The sequence below is a fragment of the Pezoporus occidentalis genome, unplaced genomic scaffold, assembly GCF_034315485.1.
Source record: "Pezoporus occidentalis ecotype Australia unplaced genomic scaffold, CSIRO_AGI_Poc_V1 ctg61, whole genome shotgun sequence".
Taxonomy (NCBI): domain Eukaryota; kingdom Metazoa; phylum Chordata; class Aves; order Psittaciformes; family Psittacidae; genus Pezoporus; species Pezoporus occidentalis.
Genome location: NW_026915955.1, coordinates 2,543,285 through 2,559,690, shown reverse-complemented (window position 1 = coordinate 2,559,690; position 16,406 = coordinate 2,543,285). Strand labels below are relative to the sequence as shown.

The 16,406-nt window shown below is 46.4% G+C and overlaps 1 protein-coding gene across 7 annotated transcripts in view; it reads right to left on the bottom strand.

The window, feature by feature from the left end:
- The window catches only part of MYB (MYB proto-oncogene, transcription factor), a 28,673-nt gene extending 14,240 nt beyond the window's left edge, over positions 1–14,433 (bottom strand). The window contains exons 1-10 of one of the 7 annotated variants that reach the window (XM_062639610.1): positions 14,238–14,433; positions 10,383–10,500; positions 8,723–8,794; positions 8,041–8,133; positions 7,426–7,646; positions 5,673–5,907; positions 4,789–4,869; positions 4,287–4,391; positions 2,686–2,943; positions 1,273–1,638 (exon numbers count right to left, since the gene is read on the bottom strand). In XM_062639610.1, coding sequence (XP_062495594.1) covers positions 1,273–1,638; positions 2,686–2,943; positions 4,287–4,391; positions 4,789–4,869; positions 5,673–5,907; positions 7,426–7,646; positions 8,041–8,133; positions 8,723–8,794; positions 10,383–10,500; positions 14,238–14,260 — 1,572 coding nt within the window. In that variant the 5' untranslated portion in view covers positions 14,261–14,433. Of the gene's footprint in view, positions 1–1,272; positions 1,639–2,685; positions 2,944–4,286; positions 4,392–4,788; positions 4,870–5,672; positions 5,908–7,425; positions 7,647–8,040; positions 8,134–8,722; positions 8,795–10,382; positions 11,376–14,237 lie in introns of those variants that run through there. The other 6 variants (XM_062639614.1, XM_062639609.1, XM_062639612.1 and 3 more) reach the window with 6 other exon arrangements.
- Between the last annotated feature and the right edge of the window lie 1,973 nt (positions 14,434–16,406).

Below are 16,406 nucleotides of genomic sequence, written 5' to 3'. Positions count from 1 at the left end.
GATTTGGATTTTCTACAAATAAATATTAATTAATATTAAGAGCACTGAGCCCAAGTATGAACTGGGTGAAAATGAGTATGGGATGTCTCAGGAATAAACCCACATAAACATTCACGGAGGAATCTACATGCTTTTAAGGCAGTAAATAAAGTGTTTATGACAGGAAAAAAAATTCCTATCATCTCTATCAAAACAAAGTCCTCCATTTTCACAGCATAAAATGAAAACTGCCACCTGTGATGGCTGCATGGATTGTTTTGGAATGGAACAACAGCCTGAAAAGAAGGTGGCATTATTAGTCTGGAGAAAATTGCTTTTTTATATGTTCTATTCAGTAGCCTAACATAATTTTTCCATTTCTAGTGTGTAAAAATCTGTGAGCGTAGTGGTATTCTTTATTATGAGAACAATTCACCGTATTCCCTTCTAGACTCAACTTGCATTGGATTAAAAAACACTTTATAAAAATAGGTAAGAAAATACGGACTTCACTGGAGAAATGGTATCTGATTAAAATACCTCATAGGTAATGGGAGATACAGTGGGAGATAATTACAATGCAATCTTTTACTATCCTTCATGAAATAGTGTTTCTCTGACTGCAAGGACTAAAGCCAAACCAAGGCAAAACCACCACAAACAGACAAACAAAAAACTCCAAACACTTTCAAATAGTGCTACAGCTGTGAAACAAAGCAACCATCCACAGGAATTTGGAAGTGCATGCCAGGCGATTTTAACAGGCCATTTTCCTCCTCATTCCTATTCGCTCCACCCCATGTGGCCTGGGTTGAGGACGGCAAGCCATGATTTGAATTTTCTGGTGGTTGTCAGTTTGTCTCACAACCTGAATGCTATTTAAATGCAGTTTGGGGTTTTCTAGGTCAATGAATCATACTGTAAGTGGACAGAGATGGAAAGTATTACAAATGATCAGAAATGTTAAACTCTAGTAGGTGAAGGAGTTAACAGCAAGAGCAAAGCAAGCAAATCATATTCCCCTGCAAAAATGATCCAAATAAAAACCAAGCAACCCAAAACCCCAAAACAACCCAAGCCCTCCAGACTAAATTAAAAGAGAATCAACAGTTAGCTTGCTGACGATCTAACGTCAGCAATGAGGACTAAGAGCAGTGAGAAGATTCAAACATGGAGTGAAATCAACAAGTGCAACAGTAATTAGTCATTTGTTCCAAAGGATTAGTTTCTAAATTGTTAAGGCTGGGGTGACTTTTGAGAATTAGTAACATCTGTGCAGAAGTCTTGATCTACCTGCGAGGGAGAGAAGGGCAGGCTTTTGACAGGGGAGCGCTTAGGAGGAGTTGAGCTGCTGACGTCAGCTAGGACCAAGGTGCTACTGTGCCCACTGGCTAAGGGGCCGGAGTGCCCTCTCCTTTTGCGAAGAAGGACCCATGGAGCCGCACTGCCCTGTGAGGCAGATAAGGACTTTGGTGAGCCAGGAGAGCCCTGACTCGACATGATTTTGCTCAAGTTTGTGATGGGGTGTCCTTGAGGTCTACAAGCACTGGCCCTTCTTTGCTGAAGCTGCACAACTTTGCCTGAGGGAGCTTTGCTAGCCGAAGTGTCTGTGTCTTCAAAGAATTCAAAACTGCTGAGATCACCCCATGATGAAGGATCCTGAAACAACGTGGGAGGCACGGAGCTATAAGACAGTGTATAGTGCCACCTCATGAAAATATAGTGCTAGGATATGCCTGTAACCAACAACAACAAAATCTTTCCCAGTTCGGTTCAGCTTGACCCTGTTTATTTGAGTAGTAACGCTGTGAAGGCCTATTTGTGCTTTCAATATATACTCCGATCACATCAAACTGTCAAACAGCCTAGCAGTGTTGCTGGCAACTGAGTCATTAAAGAAACAGTGAGTCAAATTATGTCCTTAGTATCTACATGAGCAGGGTTTTCTGCTTGTTATGAAGACAGTGCCTTTTGCTACCAAAAAATGCATGCCTTGGGCTCTAAATCAAGACTGTTCTCCTCCTAGACCACATGCTTGCTCTGAGTGTGCTAACTGGGATGTGATGCTGCATAAAGCAGATACCTCTGCTTCTGCTGAAGAAGGGTTGCCACCAACAAACCTTTCAACGTGCCACTTCTGTTGCATCTAGTATCCCAAAGACCACGATGAGAAAAGGCCTATGTCAGTGTTAGTCAGCCACTTGGCATTTAAAATCCATGTTTCTAGTCCTTCACATATGCCAGGGCAAGCTCCTTAAACTCTGAAAAGCAGCCATTGAAGCTACAACAAAAACTTCTAGATAATGCTGTGGACACAAGCAACCACACATAAACCTATGGCATATGTCATTTCAACTGTATTATTTAATTGTTTAAAATTTTTCATGGTGTCTCTGATTTCATTTTAAGGAGACTCAATATCAAGAGATTGTTTCAAGCTCCTATTGTGCAGTTTGCTAAAAATCACATTCCCATACAGAGACATAGCAGGAAAGGGAGACACCCACAAAAAGCATAGGCAACCACACTTGAGGGCTTCATTTAGGAGCAGCCACATTTTGTTATGTTAGAAGCTAAGCTTCAGATCCTGTGGCAATTAGAAGCTACTCAGAAAAAAAAAACGAAACACATTTAGGACAGTCCCAGCTCCTCTCCCCTTACTCCTTGACCACGCACAAATCCACCTGAGGCAGCAAGTCTACTTACGGAGTCTATTAACTGGAGTGTTTCTGCAAATTCTAAGAGATTCTTAACATTATCCAGGATGTTGCTCTGGTGAACAATCATGCACCGTGCAGGGGATGCACTTTCCTCAGGTAGGCAACCATGATCCACTGGTGGAGATGGAGTACAGTGGTGATGTTCCCCCAAACAGGAAACAGGTGCATTGTCACCACTGCTCCTGGTACTGTCAGCAACTGTGGTGCTGTGCCAGCCGGGGTAGTTTGATGTGTGGTTCTGTGTCTAAAGGAAGAAGGAAAAACAAAAAAGAAAAGGGGGGGAGGGGGGGGAAGGCAGAAGGAACTTAGCAATGAAATTGCACAAGGTGTCAGATGCCACTGGAGGAAAGATAAAAGTAGTTGCATCATCATCTAAAAGCTTATGCCTATGAAACAATTGTCAAGATGTTTCCTTTCATCAGTGCAAGATCTCGTTTTAAGTAATATCAGCATTGTATTTGTTATCCCAAAGTTACCTCATAATTTACTTCCAGGATTATAAGCGTATCTCATTACTAACACATAATCAACTCATTCTGTATTACTCCAAAAGCTCAAAGTGTCTGCAAGTCATTTTCTGTGAGAAGCAAGAAACGGCAGGATTTCCCTACTGAGCGCTCAGCGCTGTAGAAGGCTAAAAGGTTTGAGAGTTAGAGTTGCTTTTGTTTGCTTATCTCCTTTTCTTCTTCTATCCCTGTCTAATGCTACAGCTTACACCAATGCAATGAAGAGGCTGTCAAATCAACATGGTTAGGAAAGCAGAAGAACAAATTAACAGAAGTTTCTTTCCAGTGTGATCATGCAACAGAAGAAATTGCAAAACATTAACTAAAGTTAAAAAGTGGCCAAACTAACGTATCACGCATGCAATTTTTTTTTTACTTTTAATTTAAATACTACCAAAAAAAACAACCAAAAAATAAACGAACAAAAAAAAGAATCTGCTGGCTATCACCTATCTTCAAAAACAATTTTGGGATTCTTGGCTTTGGTGATGGTGTTAAGTCATTACATAAGCATTTTCACAAGTTAACATCCAGTAGCATATACAACCAAGTGTGAGACTTCAGTAATAGCCAGCAATTGCTCTGCACATGCAGTTATGAATAATCTAACATTACCGGGAGGAAGTAAAACAAACTGTCAAACATGCATCAAGTCCGAAGCTTACAAAGCTTACACAGCTGGAGGAAAGAGTACAACAGAGAAGGAAAATCTAATATACAGGCACTACATTTTCATTGCATGAACCATTGCACACATTCTGAAATTCAGATCCCATTGATTTCAGATCTGTGGAATCTTTTATTTTTGTACAATCCTCATGTTTCCAGTATCACACCACATTACAGAGCCCAGCCCTGCACCTACTTTGTGAAGTAAAATACCTGTGAATTGCTTGCTTTTTTTTCCAGTTAAATAATTTACAAAGCAAATATAGATTATATGTGCTATGTTTCATCCTTTTAAAACTGAAATATAGAGCCTTGATTAGTATTGAAGGCAGATGGGGAGTAAAAAGTTAAAAAGACAAGCACTGGGGTAATGCTGCTATCCCTCCATCCAAGCACACAGTGACAATCTTACTGGTAATGCCTGCTGCCCTTTCAGTTCATTCTCAGTCGACATTAGTAGCAACTCTAATTCCTTTATTCGTTTTTCTTTCTCAGGGTCTTCATCATTATAGTGTCTCTGAAATTAAGAGTTAAGGGAAAAGAAAAGATAAAGGTCTGCTAGGATGTAGCAACTAAAATGCTTATGGCTTGCCGTCCTGTGGTTATAATAGCCAAATTAGACTCAAAGATGAAACAAACTTCAATTGTGCTTTCCACTACCAAAGTCCCTGCTGAATTTCAGTATAGACATTTGAAATGGAGAAAGTGAAAGCATTCGCACCAGATGTCAACTACTGTGTTTTAAATCCACTTCAGAAGAAGCAATTATTAGCCATGTTAGAACTCCCCCACCTTCCCCATTTTCTTTCATCACACTTGTTACATTAAAATGTCTCCTTAATGTACAATGTCTGCATTTTGACTTAGCAAATGTTTAACAAATTGACTTGTGAAGTGAGGTACAAGTTATCTACCTGAATAGCTGCAGCAGCTGGCTGAGGAACATTGACAATATTTACGTGCAGTGCTACTGGATATGGGATCTGACCAGGGACCTAGGCCGAAAAGCAAAAGACACTAAAAGTTATTATTTCTATCATATTGCCTCCCGGCATTATGAATTTGTGTTAAACATACTTTGGTTTTAGATCCTTAATATTTATAATCTATGGAAACGAAATAGCAAAAAAAAAGCCCCCCACTCCAAAAAATGTTTACAAGAAAACAGTTTTTTAGGAATATGACAGTGAGCATTATGGAGGAATAAAGAAAATTCATATATGAAATATCCACCCTTCCTGAAAAAGAAGAGTAATTTATAGATACACTTGTAAGATTTTTCTAAATTGAAGTGAAAATGCAAAAGATGCAATTTTTATCATGTAAAAGTCTTCAGTGGAGCTGTCTGAAGTAGCAGCCCGTTTCATTATTAATCATTAATAGAAAAGGAATCAGATTAAAAACAATACTTGTTTATTTGGTTCCAACAGGCAACCCCCAAACAGAATACTACTAAAGGGAACATCAGAGATTTTGAGACAGAACACAAAATTAACCAGATTCAACTGATTTTCAAGAAATCTAATATTCACCAGTACAAGAAACAGTAGTAGGAACATTTTCACTGCCTATGAGACGTTGAAAAAGCTGAACCTGATTCTATCACCTGAATGCCTGCAATCAATTTGAAATGCACGTATTTTTATCACTGAATGAAGTCAAAGACCTCACCTGACATCAAACACGTACAAGTCCACCAAAACTGGGAGAAAATCCTTCATGCTTCCTGAAAACAGGTATGGCTAAATTGAACAAAGCAAAATAACCCCCACAGACATAAACAATTTCAGGAGCTTACATTTTGTGGCTCAGAAATGTGGTAGTAGGGGTAGTCATTGCTCAGCGCTGGCTGGCCAGCAACTGGCAGCTGTGCAGAAGGTGGGTTGTGAGCAAAGGCCATCAAGTGGTTGTTCTTCTGAAAGCCAGTGGCTGCTGAGGAGTGACAGGCTTTGGAGGACTCCTGCAGGTAGCCCTCCTGCTCAACCTTGCGGCGCATGGTGGAATTCCAGTGGTTCTTGATAGCATTATCAGTTCTGCAACAGAAATTCATGTGTTTTAAAAATGAGTATTTGCAATTCTAACAGATTAATAGGCAGGAAGCTGCTGTTGGCATTTCTGTTTAAACCCTGAGCTAGTCTTTGACCTTCTTCCTGCCCCTACCTTTACAAATGTTACTCAAGACTTCTCAAAGATGCTCAGTATAAAAGGTAGGGAAAAAGACAAATGGTTTGTTTATGTACTTTTTAAAACAATCCCTAAGCCTTAGGTCCTCAAACTGTAAGAAATTAATAACTCCAGCTTCACCTCATTCCCATGAGGTAAGGTGACAGCAAAGGCTAACATCCCCTTGAGGCTACCCTAAAAGACTGCCAACATCATCTTCCTAAGCCTTAATATTAGAGTGGAGTTTTATTCTATCTCATTACTGGAAAAAAAGAATGTGGAGAACAGCTGTGAAAAGACTGACTTCCAAGCAACTTTCCAACTGGCCACCTAGACAATGACAACATTGTGCTATACACACAAATTCAGTAAACAAAGCTGTTGGGATTTTTCTTAGCTTCAGAAAAACTGAGATTCAAATTCTCATATACATGAGTGAGAAAAAGCAAACTTATTCAGTCTATGAGATTTTAAGAGTGACCTTGGAAACAGCTATTTGAAAAACATCACCGCCACACAGTATCATCGAAAGTGGTATCTGTGATACGTGGAAGCTACAAAGAAACCTTCCAGAGGGTAATTCCTTTCTTCTTTTCTTCTAGAAGGTGCAAGCAGCCTAGGGAATGCCCGCTTAAAAGACTATCGCAATCTCAGCATTATATTTAGGCCTTGACAATGTTTCACCGAATAGCAGGAATAAAAATGGGAAAGGAAACCTGCCCCTTGCTTACATTATTTGCTTGACTACACTTTATGTTGAGTCACTTTTACTACAGAGTGAATAAGACACTGACACTCTGAAATTATATGCAAGCTGCGCATAAGCTTTCAATAAGATGAATAATTCCAGGACCAAAGTTTGAGGAAGTCAGTTTCTCCTGTTTTACTCATGGATTTTGAACAGGCCAAAATCATCTGGATGATTCAGGAGCAATTGCAAATGCTGAAGCAGCCTTCTCTTAAATTATTTTGAATAAACAGACTGGATTTCATGTTAGAGGTATACCTTTAACCGAATGTAAATTACATTCCACTACCAGAGCCTGATCCTTGCCTGTTAAATCAATCTAAATTTTGATAGTTATTGCAAGCACAAATAAGACACACGGACATTTAGGAAATTCTTATGGTCTTGCTCTACTTACTAGCTCTTTTTTTTACCTATCGCAAATATTAAAAGCATGCAAAAATAGTGTACTGTTCCACGTACCGACCAAACAGCATAGTTCCCCACTGAGAAAAACCACACCGATGTCACTGGCTTTCCAGGTTTTGATTCCACAATTTTCCAACTTATAAAGTGCGGCCTGAGGCAACTGAAACGGACTGCTCAGACCTGCAGCTTTTTCCTTTTTAACACTTTAAGACCTAAAGGTGTATGCCATTACCGTCCAGGCAGCAACTTTGCGATTTCTGCCCATCTGTTTCCCAGCCTCTTGTGTGCCTGGTAAATAATTCTATCTTCCTCTTCTGTCCAGGAGGTTTTCTTCACTTCTGGATTCAAATGGTTGTGCCACCTCTCTCTGCACTGTTTTCCAATCCTTCCTTTCAAATGCTTAGCAATGACAGACCAGCGCTTTGGACCGTATTTCTGCACGAGTTCAATTACCTTCAGAGAAGGACATAAAAACTGCTGGTATTTAACGATGCAAAATGAATCAATGATTTTTTTCTGTGGTGGAGCAATATTTTCAACAACATTTCTCAAAATTGCCACAGTAAAACTAACACACAATTAAGGTTCCCCACTTCCCATTCATACTTTTACCTGAAAGGAAAAATCTGGTAATAGTTAAGGCATTTCTAAATTGCAACCCTACATTACAGTGCTGTAAAGCAGCATTAATTAATTTGTGTGGAAAACTTAGCACTACATTGATATTGATAGGATTGGTCTCCCTCTGGCTCTATTAGTGTTGAGGCCACCAAAGTCTCTAGAAGTTTGCCCCAACAGATAAAATTCACTCGTGAGTCATAATCAGACAGAAAGGAAAACTGATTACCCTTTGATCCTCCTCTTTAGTCCATGGGCCTTTAATAAGTTCTGGGTTTAGCACCTTCTGCCATCGGTGCTGGCACTGCACATCTGTCCGATTCTAGAGAAATGGAAAATATGCAAAGTAGACCATTCTTTAGATAAGATGAACACAGAGTGATAACACTCCCACCTAGGTACATTTGTTCCTGACATACTTCACTGCCAACTATGACTACTAAAACACATGGAGTGATACAGGTGTGAAAAGGTGCTCAACTATCAATACTGAATCTTTGCCTTCTGCACAGTAGCTGTTGTGCTTTCACATGCAGTATTTCTACAACAGCCAAAGTGTTCACAAAGAAATTATCTTCTAAAGCATACTTGCAATTCACCAAAGCAATTTATTTCTCTGCGCTGAGACATTTTGTTTCAGTGTTACATTAAGAAGCTTCTACTGTGAAACACTCTGCCACCCCCTACTTTTGCTTGTTTGATTTTTTCCAACCTTTTCTGAGAAGTGAAAGGAAATTGAAGTTCAGGGTTTCCACAGCATTCTAACTAAACATCTGAGCTATCCATCTGTGGAGGTTTTGTATCTCCCACTAAACTGTAACTATAGAGCTACCACTCCTCTTTCCCTTACTTGGAAACCTCTGATAAAGAGTTGTCACTAGAACTGGAAACAGAAAGCAATATCCACTTACAGGAAGGAAATTGGCAATGACTTTCCAGTCTTCTGTGCCATTCTGCTCCACCAGTTTCTTCAATTTCTCATCCTGAATCATTAAAAATAAAACCCGAATATAATTAATATTGCAATCTCTCATAATGCAAATTAAATACTTAAAAATAAAAATTTTGTCCTTCTAGATATTTTCGCAGCTATTTCCGATTCCTGAGTGTAAGGGGACATGGTCTGTAGTCTTCTCACACTTTGAATTGCCTAAATCAAGATTTTTTTTCTATGACTGTGGATTTTGGTAGGTTCCTTCCTGTGCTGCAGGAGAAAGACTGACTTCCGGGCTCTTTCATGACTCGCATTTCTACATGTCTGTTTTACTGCTCAAAGCAATGTAACTGTTACTCTTGTACTGGATTTACAGGAGGGCATGGATGTTTAGATGCCAGGCATCAGAATTACAATTAAATTCAGTAACACTCAGGCACCTAGCCATCCTGGGACCTCTGAAAATCACAGACTTAAGGTTTACATGTCTTGAAAGTAATAGGAGTTCCAGTAATTAGCTCATTGCCTATCTATGTGTAATGAATGCACAATAAAACTAATGGCATTTTTTTGCTCCTGATCACTGTGAGGGAGTTGTGTGCACCTGCAATAGCAATTTTTAATGACAAGTCCAGAAATACAGACTCTAACGACAAAACCAATCTTGTGCTGGGAAAGACTCATACAGTATAAAACAAGCAAGAACTGCCCCATCAGAAGAGAGGAGCAATCACCCCCTTCCCTGATCACAGGCCCCCCATACCCAGCTCATGTGACAAGACAGTGGCCATTGGGCTCCATGGCTATCCCTTCCTCCCAGGCCACATCACAACCACATCCACCTCTCTGAGAGTAGACTATGATTAAAAAAAACAAACCAAAAAATCCTTGCAAGAGGTCACCTGCCACTGTTTACATATCATTATACATTGTTAGAGAGGAGAAAGTCAAAACAGAACTCAAGAACTGTATTAATGTGTTTCACAATAAACTTGAACCATTTAAATGCCTACAGGATATCTACCTGGCAAAGGAGGTTGATACCACAATTTACCTGGAAAGTCAGCACAAGGGTATCATAACTAAAGCACATTCTGACCTTCAAAAGCAAATATATCTTGAATGCTCAATTTTGGCACTGCTAGATTTCTTTCTTCCAGCTTTTAATTTAGTTCCAATCCAAATCATAATGCTGCAATTAAAGTGCAAATTTCAAATGGCACAAAAGGACTGAAGCAGTTTCTGCCACAGTTGTTTGCTGCTGTGGGACAGTGAACATACGTCAGTTCTCACATAGCAACCGTTTTCAAACAAAAAGAGGCAGCAGTAACAATCAAGCACTGCTGCAGATGACCCTGAATCTGTTTCTCCAACAGGGATTACACAGACTTGCATACCTGTAACGTAGACCTTGGTGAACATAAAAAAAATGGCACTTATACATTTTATTAAAGGTAAGAATGATCCTCAAAAATAAACAAAACACTGAACACAGCTAATGGGCCAAAAGTATTGTCCTCATTCTTACACATGGGTCTGTCACTGAAGTTTGTTTGCAGGTAAGCAACTCAGAGAAGAACGTGATGCATGCTCTCTCCATCTTTTCACATGCAGGTGGTGACTGAACTTGGATTTACCTCTTCGCGGGTCCACCTGGTTTTTCCTAAGTGACGTTTTCCAGTCTTAGGAAGCAGACCATCATAATCGTGATCATACATCTCAACATCTTCATCATCATCATCACTACTATATATACTGCAGAAGGAAACACAGTGGAACATGAGGACTAGAGCTACTTAACTACAAAGCACAAAAAAAACCACTACAATCCTTACAAAGGTTACACAGATAAAAGTTTTAAAACTTGCACAACAAGATTTTGTTCTGCATTCTGTTGTTCTAGTATTCTGAACTGGTTCTGCTGTTTTTGGTATCCACAGATACGAGCAAAGGGCTGGCAACCTTCGTATTACTGTGCATGTTTAGACCTGCTCTTAATGTTAGATCAGTGGTGAGTTACACATTTGGCAAACTTTCAGCCAATGAAGGTTTCAAATTAAAATACAATGTTTGGTCAATAAAGAGAACTAGAGGCTGTGTCCATTACACAAGCGCATGTTCAAAACCTTTAACTCGTGCCATGCATTCTGAAAACCATTAGTGTTTTTGTATGTTTAATAGAGCGGGGAGTTGTATCATTCCTGAATAAAACACACTGGTTTTAAATACAAAAAGTTAACCAACAAAAACCTTGTTTGAGAATGTGGCTATGGACCCTGTACGCAAAGACAAAAGTTTCTATAATTAAGTAAAGCCATTAAGTGCAGTAAGCTCTGACATAAAATGTGCCTGCCATTTATGGGTCTGTACAGACAAGGGCTGAGGACAAGTATATTTAATATCCTGCAACCAAAAAATGAATGATTGAACCCTTTTATACTCTCCATTTCTCTAACTTCAGACTTTATTGCCTCTATTCCATTCCTAAGTCCCTCATACTGTTTTTGAAACACTGCTTCTCACCTAATTCATGACTAAGGGATTTCCCCAGAGGCTATCTATGGATAGAAAGGTCTCTTACTACTCCTTTCACAAACCACGCTTGCTCTACACAGTTCATTAAAACTAAAAGAGAGTGTTTTGTAACACTGGTGGGCAGTATTTCATTTCCAGCTTTTAAGATATGAACAGCAGTTCTGACCCTTCAGCTAAGAGATGATAACCACAAGTGCTAGAAAGTCATGCTACAAGACTAAAAACTGTGATGTATCTGATGGCACGGTATGCTGTGGTATGGCAAGGCGTGACTAAGACATTAAAATAAAGTTATTTTGTCATAATCAGGTTTATGCCGTTAGCTTGTTTTCAGGAGATCACTTTTTAAATTAAGCTGCAGTGTGGCTGACTGTTAGTCAAGACAGACACACTTCCAGAATGCAAACTGTTAAACATACATGCTTTTTAAGTACGCCAGGGTAATCACACCACACATCTTCAACCCCGTTCTCTGGCCTGTGACACGTGCCATGAAAACTGCTACATGCAAGAAGCTTTCCACAGCCTGCCGGGATGCATGTGGCCTTTCCCAAGCCTCCGATGGGTGGACCCCAAGACTCACCGACCTACTCGCCCTCTGCTTGCTCCACGCTGCCCTGCCCTCACAGCCTGCCAGGTCCCACGGCTCACTCCCTAACCCCCCGGCCCACACCTCCCTTTAGGGGAAGCACCAGGTGAAGCTCCCACTGAGTACACCAGGGCGAGCGCACACCCCTCGCCTGCAGCGGGACCTTCCCGAAGCTCGCACGTTCCAGCTGCCAGGGAGTCGGCTCCTTCCCCGGCCGCCGCCACCGCCGCCGCTCGGAGGAGATTCACTTTTCTAAGTGATACGTAGAGACAGCTGTGCGACTGCTCACATGCCAAAGGAAGTTTTGTGGCTCGATTTCCAAGTATCACTTTGAAAATGAGTTTCGCAGAGAGTAAACACCAGGTAGGCATCCAGCGGTGACTGCGCGGCCGAGTATTGCAGGCGCCGCGCCGAAACGCCGCCCCGCAACGGCAGCCGGGCCTCAGCGCCGAACCGGTTAAAATGACTAGTGCGGTGCTAGTCATGTAACCGGTTTATTTAAACAACCGGGGCCCCGCTGGCACGGCAGAACTGAGCAAACCCCCCCGCTGTATTACTGGTGCCCTCCAGCAGGAGAAAAGGGCTCTGGGGTTTCGGTGGCTGCTTTAGCCAACAGGGCCTTCAACGCTGCTCCATAAGTTTTTATGTTACAGCTTCGGCCGCAGCCCAGAAGCCTCCCCCCAACAGGCACGGCTCGGCTCGACTGGGCACGGCACAGCCGGGGCAGTGAGTTGCAGCCCCTATGCCCGCCTTTCTGAAGTCGCTTCAGCGCTGCCCAGGCAGCAGCTTTGAGCGCTCGCCCGGGCAACCGACTTGTGCAACGATACACTGAGAAAGGAAAGAAACAGAAGAGAGAGAGAAGGGGAAAAAAATGGGGTGGAGAGGAAATGACTCGCTGCTGCTGCTGCTGCTACCGTGATTGAGGAATTCGGGCACCATCCCCGCGGGGCACAGCCCGCTCCCGCGGCAGAGCCCGCGCCCGCCGAGACGGCCCCGCTCCGCGCCGTCTCCGCGGGGCAGTAGGACACCCGCCGCGGCAGGGCTGCCGGCCGAGCCCGGGCCGGAGAGCGCCGCGTCCCGGCGGGAGGCGCCCGCGAGGCAGGCGGCGGCTGTCCCGCTTTCGTCCCTCTCTGTCTCGGGAGAGACGGGGCGGGTGATTCACCGACAGACGCAGACACGGCCCCGCTATGACACTGCAAGTACAGCCCGGCGCTCGCCCAGTGACCCGCCGCCTCCTCCCGCAGCGCAAGCCCCTCTTCCTTAAAGTGAGTCCCCGAGAGTCCCCAGTCCCGCCGGACGGCGCCGGCAGCCTGGGAGGAAAAGGCAGGGCTGCCGCCTTCTCCTCTGTCACAGCCCAGGGAAATGGGAGGGGAAGAGGGCAGGGTGCTGGGCTGCAAAGGGAAAGAGAAAAAAGCCTCCACGTGTCCGACTCACACTCCCCAGCTAATTAGACAACAACCCCGCTCTGTGAGCCCGCCCGGCAGCGGCGGCACGGACGCGGCCACGCAGCACTGACGCGTGGTCCCGTCCAGTCCTGCCCACCCCGTCCCGTTCTGTCCGCCCGCCGGCCCCGGACCCTGGCGCGGCGCAACAGAGCGCGGCGCGGATCGTCCTCGCCAGGGAGCGCGGCGGGCGGGCGGGCACGGGTGACAGCTACGGCCGAGCGCCCCGTCGAGCCCGGAGTTCCCCGCCGCTGCCAGCCAAGGCCGCCGCGCTCCGGCATGTGCCGAACAGCGTGTGCGGTACAAAGCCCAGCAGGGCAGGGCGCAACTACCCCTCCGGGGAGAGCCCCGCTCCCAAGGGCGAACGCACCGCCGCTGCAAGGATCGGTGAAGGTGAAAAGGCAGACGACGAGGGAGCGAGCCCAGCCCCCGCCGCCCACCTGCCATCCCACCCCTCCTAGATTAAATGAATGAATGAATAAATGAATGAATGAAAATGAATGAATGAGACGGGACGCTCTACCTGCCGCTGGCGGGCCAGCCCGACATTGTCCTGCCGTGCAGCTGCGGGCAGCGCAGCTCACCGGTCTCCGCGTTGGCCCCCGCAGGCAGCGAGCCCCGGCCCCGCCGCGATGGCCGGCGGGCGTGCGGCGCCTGGCCCGGGAGCCCCGTCAGGTGGTGGGTCTGCGGCTCATCCCTCTGGGGTGCCGCACCCCCGGCACCTCGGAGGAGAGGGAGCTTCGCGTTCCGCTTTGGGGCCGGAGGCGGAGTAGCCCAGGTGAGCAGAGGACGGGGTACTGCCCGTCCGTCTCCCCGCCCGCCGGGGAAGCCCTTCTCCCGCTGCTGCCTTCCCTCTCCCGCGCCCCGTCTGACAGGCTCAGAGCGGAGCGGGACCGGCCGCCCCCTCCCGCAGACAGCGGGTTTACCTGTGCCGGGGTCTCCGAGCCATCCTCGCACCGGCCGCTGGGAGAGGAGGACGGGGAGCCCGCTCCCGCCGCTGCGTCCTGCTGCCGGGCTGCACCCAGGCGCTCCGCCGCCGCGCACGGGAGTGCCGAGGAGCCGCGGGAGGAGGAGGAGGAAACAGGTTGAGATTAAAGAATAAACTCTGTAAACAGAGATGCCATCAAACAAAGGGCCCTTGGACACTCCCCCTCCCGCCAAATCTGGCGCCCCTGCAGTGCGCAGGCGCCTGGCGCCGCGCGGCGGGACCGTGCCGCGGCGGCGGGGCGCGGGGCGGGCGGACCGGGGCCCCGCTCCCGACGGCGTCCTCCCGCAGCGCCACGCCCCGCCCCGGCGGGACTCCCCCCGCGCTAGCTCCGCACCGCCCCCAAGATGCGGCCCCTCGACGGCGCGGCTGCAGCGCCCATCCCCGCGGGGTGAGGCGTTCATCGAGGACGCCGTCGGGGCGGGGGCAGATCTTGCCCTTGTTCACCCCCTCTCATATACACTGTGCACGGCGGGTGGGGAACGGGAGTCCGGCCGTAAGACAGTGCGGCCACCGCCGGGGGTCTCAGCGACCACCACCGGGCCACGTCGGTGCCTCCCGGCGCAGGGCGGGTGGCCCTTCGTGAGTGCACCTGCTCCGCTCCCTGCGGGGCGTGCGGGCTGCAGCGGCAGCAGCCCTCGGGGGCGAGAAACCCCTCGCTCGAAATATAAAATAGAAAGGACGCCGTGGGGTCCCGGGGGACTCGGGGCGGTGGCAGGGACGGGAGCTGCCCACTGGGATCCCAGGGGACTCGGAGAGGAAGGGGGCCGGGAGCTGCCCGGCGCCTGGCTGCGGCTGCAGCGCCGCGGGGGATTTTTGCTATAGTTCCCCTTGCTGCTGCCAGGCGGTGGATGGTGCTGCCGGCGGGGCGGCGGGAGGGGCGGTGGGTGTCCGATGAGCTCCAGAGAACACGTTCTTTGATACAGAGATGAGTCAGGATGTGAAAAATGGCGAAACATGCAAAGTTCCCAGGCTGTGCGGCTGCTTGAAAAATCGGGGCTTTGCAGCGGTTTCGGCTCGCTCGCCCTTTCCTCAAAGGCCCGCGGCTCATCAATGAGCCGCCGACGGGGGGAGCTGGGCCGGGCCGGGGCGGGGCCGCTCCTGAGCCCGCGGCGCCGCGCGCGAAGCTCCGGGGCTGGCTGGAGCTCATGATACTCCCGAGTCCGAGCGTCCCGCGGGGCCGGGAGCAGCCCCCGCCACTGCCCCGTCGGCTCTGACTTCCCATAGGACGTAACGGGATTCACCGGCGCAGGCAGCGGGGCGCTGGACAGGCAGCCGGGACTGTCCCCTAGAGCTCTTCGGATGCATTGCTTCCTGGGATCACACCTTGTCCCAGAGTAGCTGGAGGGTCCACGTCCTTCCTGCTTTTCCCTACCTACCCCTCCAACAGGCGCTGCCATCCTTACCAGCTTCCATTTGCCTACCTGTAAAACGTGTCTGCTGCAGCTGGGACCAGCATTAGTGCCGGGTGGAGGGACGTTATACAGCGAGATCTTCACCTCCTTGCAAAGCATGTCTCTGCTAGGAACACAGGACTCTAATGCTACTGGCAGCGGCAGAACTGGAAAACCAAAGACTAATTCACCTCTGTTCTGTGAACTTTATATATATATATAAACGAACTTCATATATATATAAATTATGTATTGGCATCAGCACAGAACAAGGCTACTCAGATCCACAAGATTTTTGAGGCTTTTTTTCTTTTTTCTTTTTTTTTTTTTTTTTTGGTAAAGATATATTTGAAAGAAGTCAGAAGGCCAGAGAAAATGTAGGAAGACCCCTCAGTGTCCACACTGTAGCTACCCAGGTGTTTGGGATGTTGCTCTTGCAGAATCAAAAGCTGATAATAATCCACAAGAACATATATTTTTTTTCAGTGGGGAGTGTGTGTGTGTAAGATTACATATGACAGGAATAATACTTATATAGCTCGGTCAGAATGTAATCAGTTATTTAAAAATAAGAAAGACTTTGGAGTGCTGCTCTGCCAGCAAGCATTGCTTATGTGTGTAGGAGGCCTGAACCGGGACCTGTAGTCGATGCAGCTGTAAGGATTCGGCAATATTCACTGCATCTGCTGCTAAGTACTGTAAATACAGTACTACTT